This window comes from Blastomyces gilchristii (assembly GCF_000003855.2).
Source record: "Blastomyces gilchristii SLH14081 genomic scaffold supercont1.1, whole genome shotgun sequence".
NCBI classification, from domain to species: domain Eukaryota; kingdom Fungi; phylum Ascomycota; class Eurotiomycetes; order Onygenales; family Ajellomycetaceae; genus Blastomyces; species Blastomyces gilchristii.
This window is the reverse complement of record NW_003101682.1, coordinates 6723211-6725612: the sequence shown is the minus strand read 5'-3', so window position 1 is coordinate 6725612 and position 2402 is coordinate 6723211. Positions and strand designations below refer to the sequence as shown.

General features: G+C 31.5%; 1 protein-coding gene across 1 annotated transcript; it reads left to right on the top strand.

Annotated features, from left to right (window-relative positions):
- Positions 1-1079: 1079 nt before the first annotated feature.
- BDBG_00718 (uncharacterized protein) lies at positions 1080-1259 on the top strand (the record flags this gene model as incomplete). The annotated part of the gene is made up of 1 exon (XM_031720004.1): positions 1080-1259. One exon carries the CDS (start codon positions 1080-1082, stop codon positions 1257-1259), a length of 180 nt encoding a protein of 59 aa, XP_031575975.1.
- Between the last annotated feature and the right edge of the window lie 1143 nt (positions 1260-2402).

Below are 2402 nucleotides of genomic sequence, written 5' to 3'. Positions count from 1 at the left end.
AATTGATAATGAAACCTCTCAATACTTAGCACATTGAATCTTGAAGTTTCAAGTGTATAATCTTCATATCAAATACTGAAAGAAATCAGACACTGTGATATCTGATATAATTAGTTACAGATCTGATTTCATGAGTGAGAGTTCTGTGAATCAGATATAAGAAAAGTTTGTGTTAAATGCACTGAGAAGATATAAGAAATCAGAATGAGTGAATACAATAATCTCTCACTTGAAGAATGATAAGATGTCAGATAATAAGTATCTTATGAAAGTAGTAGAAGAGATGCTTTTAAACTTCAAGCTGAGAAAATTAAAAAATGATGTTATACTTTACTGTAATCTAGAATATGTGAAAGCTCTCTATCTAGAATATTTATTTAGACATGACTTGATGACTTATATACATAAGAAATTCAGCTACTTAGAAAGCTCTGAACTCATGAGTATACTTAAATCAAGAGTATACTGATCAAGCATGACTGAGAATATTCAGATATATACTTATGAGTGTCTGAATTATCAGATTGTGAAAGAATCTAAGAAAGAATTAGAATATAAGAAAGTACAACATCAGATAAAGTGTATAATACAACTATTTAAATAATGAGAAATAAACCTCATAGATATATTACTGTGAACATCAAATGAAAATTGATGAATAATCACTGCTATTGATTACACTACTGACTGGCCAGTTATAAAAGCAGTTTCAGAGATAATAGAAGACATAGTGATGAAGTTTCTACACAATGAGATCTATATTAACTATGGAATACTGCATGAGATTCTATCTGATAACAGTGTGAATCTCATAGAAGAAGTAGTGAGACATTTCATGAGTCAGTTACAGACAAGACATCATAGAACAATATCATATCACTCATAGACAAATAGAAAAGTGAAACACTTGAATGAAATCTTGAGTAACATGCTGATGAAATATCTAGTAGACAAGTCTACAAGATTATGAGATGAATATCTTGATCAGGTGCTATTAATCACATGAATTCAGCAGCATGCAGTCTTCAAGCATTCACCATTCTACCTGTTGTACGAATTGCATCCGCGCATCCTGGAGAATGCTTTGGAAAAGGTGGGGGAGGAAACAGCAGTTGCGGACACAACAGCCGCAGGCGCAACAGTTGCAGACGCAGCAGGAACAGCAGTTGCAGACACAACAGTCGCGGGCGCAACAGTCGCGGACGCAGCAGGAACAGCAGTTGCAGACACAGCAGTCGTGGACACAGAACCAAGATTGAAGAAGATCAGCCACACATGTGCAAAAGCTAACAAGTTACTCCTGAACTGAGCAATTCAATCAAAAAGAATATGAGACTCACTAGTTAAGGAATTGAGTCTCAAGATGAGAATATAAGTTCTCATACACAATGAGAGTTCTGAGAAGTTTCAACCTAGATGATTTGAGTTATATAAAATACTCAAATCACATTCTCTGAGAATATACACATTGAAAGAATCAGAGAGATAGATCTTACACAACTTAATAAATAATTCATAACTTATAAAAGCAAAGATATAAGATCTGAGTGAATTATAATTATTTACAGCACTATTATCAGTGTTGAAAAAGAAGAGACTTATAATTGAAAAGTCTTATAAAGTAAGAGAAATCATATATACTTATAAATCAGATGATCTCACTTATTCTGATCTTTTCATAATTATAGAAAAAGAATAAGAAGTAATGAAGAAATCAGATGAATATTATACTTTAATAAGTAATAAGACTGTAGCTGATTATATAATAATACATCACAGACAGTGAATGCAATATAGTAAAGAGCAGTCTCAAAGCAGCAGACTTGTATATAAGTCAGATCACAGAAGAAAAAGAGATTCAGAGTTGAATTCAACTGTTTATATTAGTTCAATTACAGAGATCACAGAGAATGAACTATCTGAAACATTTGTAAATATGTGAGACTAAGTCATCTCAATCTCTAAAAATACTCAGAGATCAGATAAGATTAGTTTCAATGAGTTATTCACTATAGTGATCTGAGCAGGCAAAGAGAGACAATATAATGTATGAGATAGAATCACAAAAGATGAAAGCTGCTGAACCTAGTCACTGAATACTGTATTATATAGAGATTATGCAAGAGTGATGACTAGCAGACAAAGAAAAAGTGTAAGAAAAGAAAAGAGATAATGAATTGATTATTAACTGTAAGAATTGACTATAAAAGACAAATATTATTATATATATCTTATTCATTTTCATATATCACATATTAATCTATTTTCAATATCACATCATCTGAAAAACATCAAAAATAAAGAAAATCTCAAAACTTGAGATCTGTAAGAGATTTAAGAGCTGTAAGTCACTCTTATAATAATACTGTATATATCTCTGATTTCTCTACTGCTCTGTATAC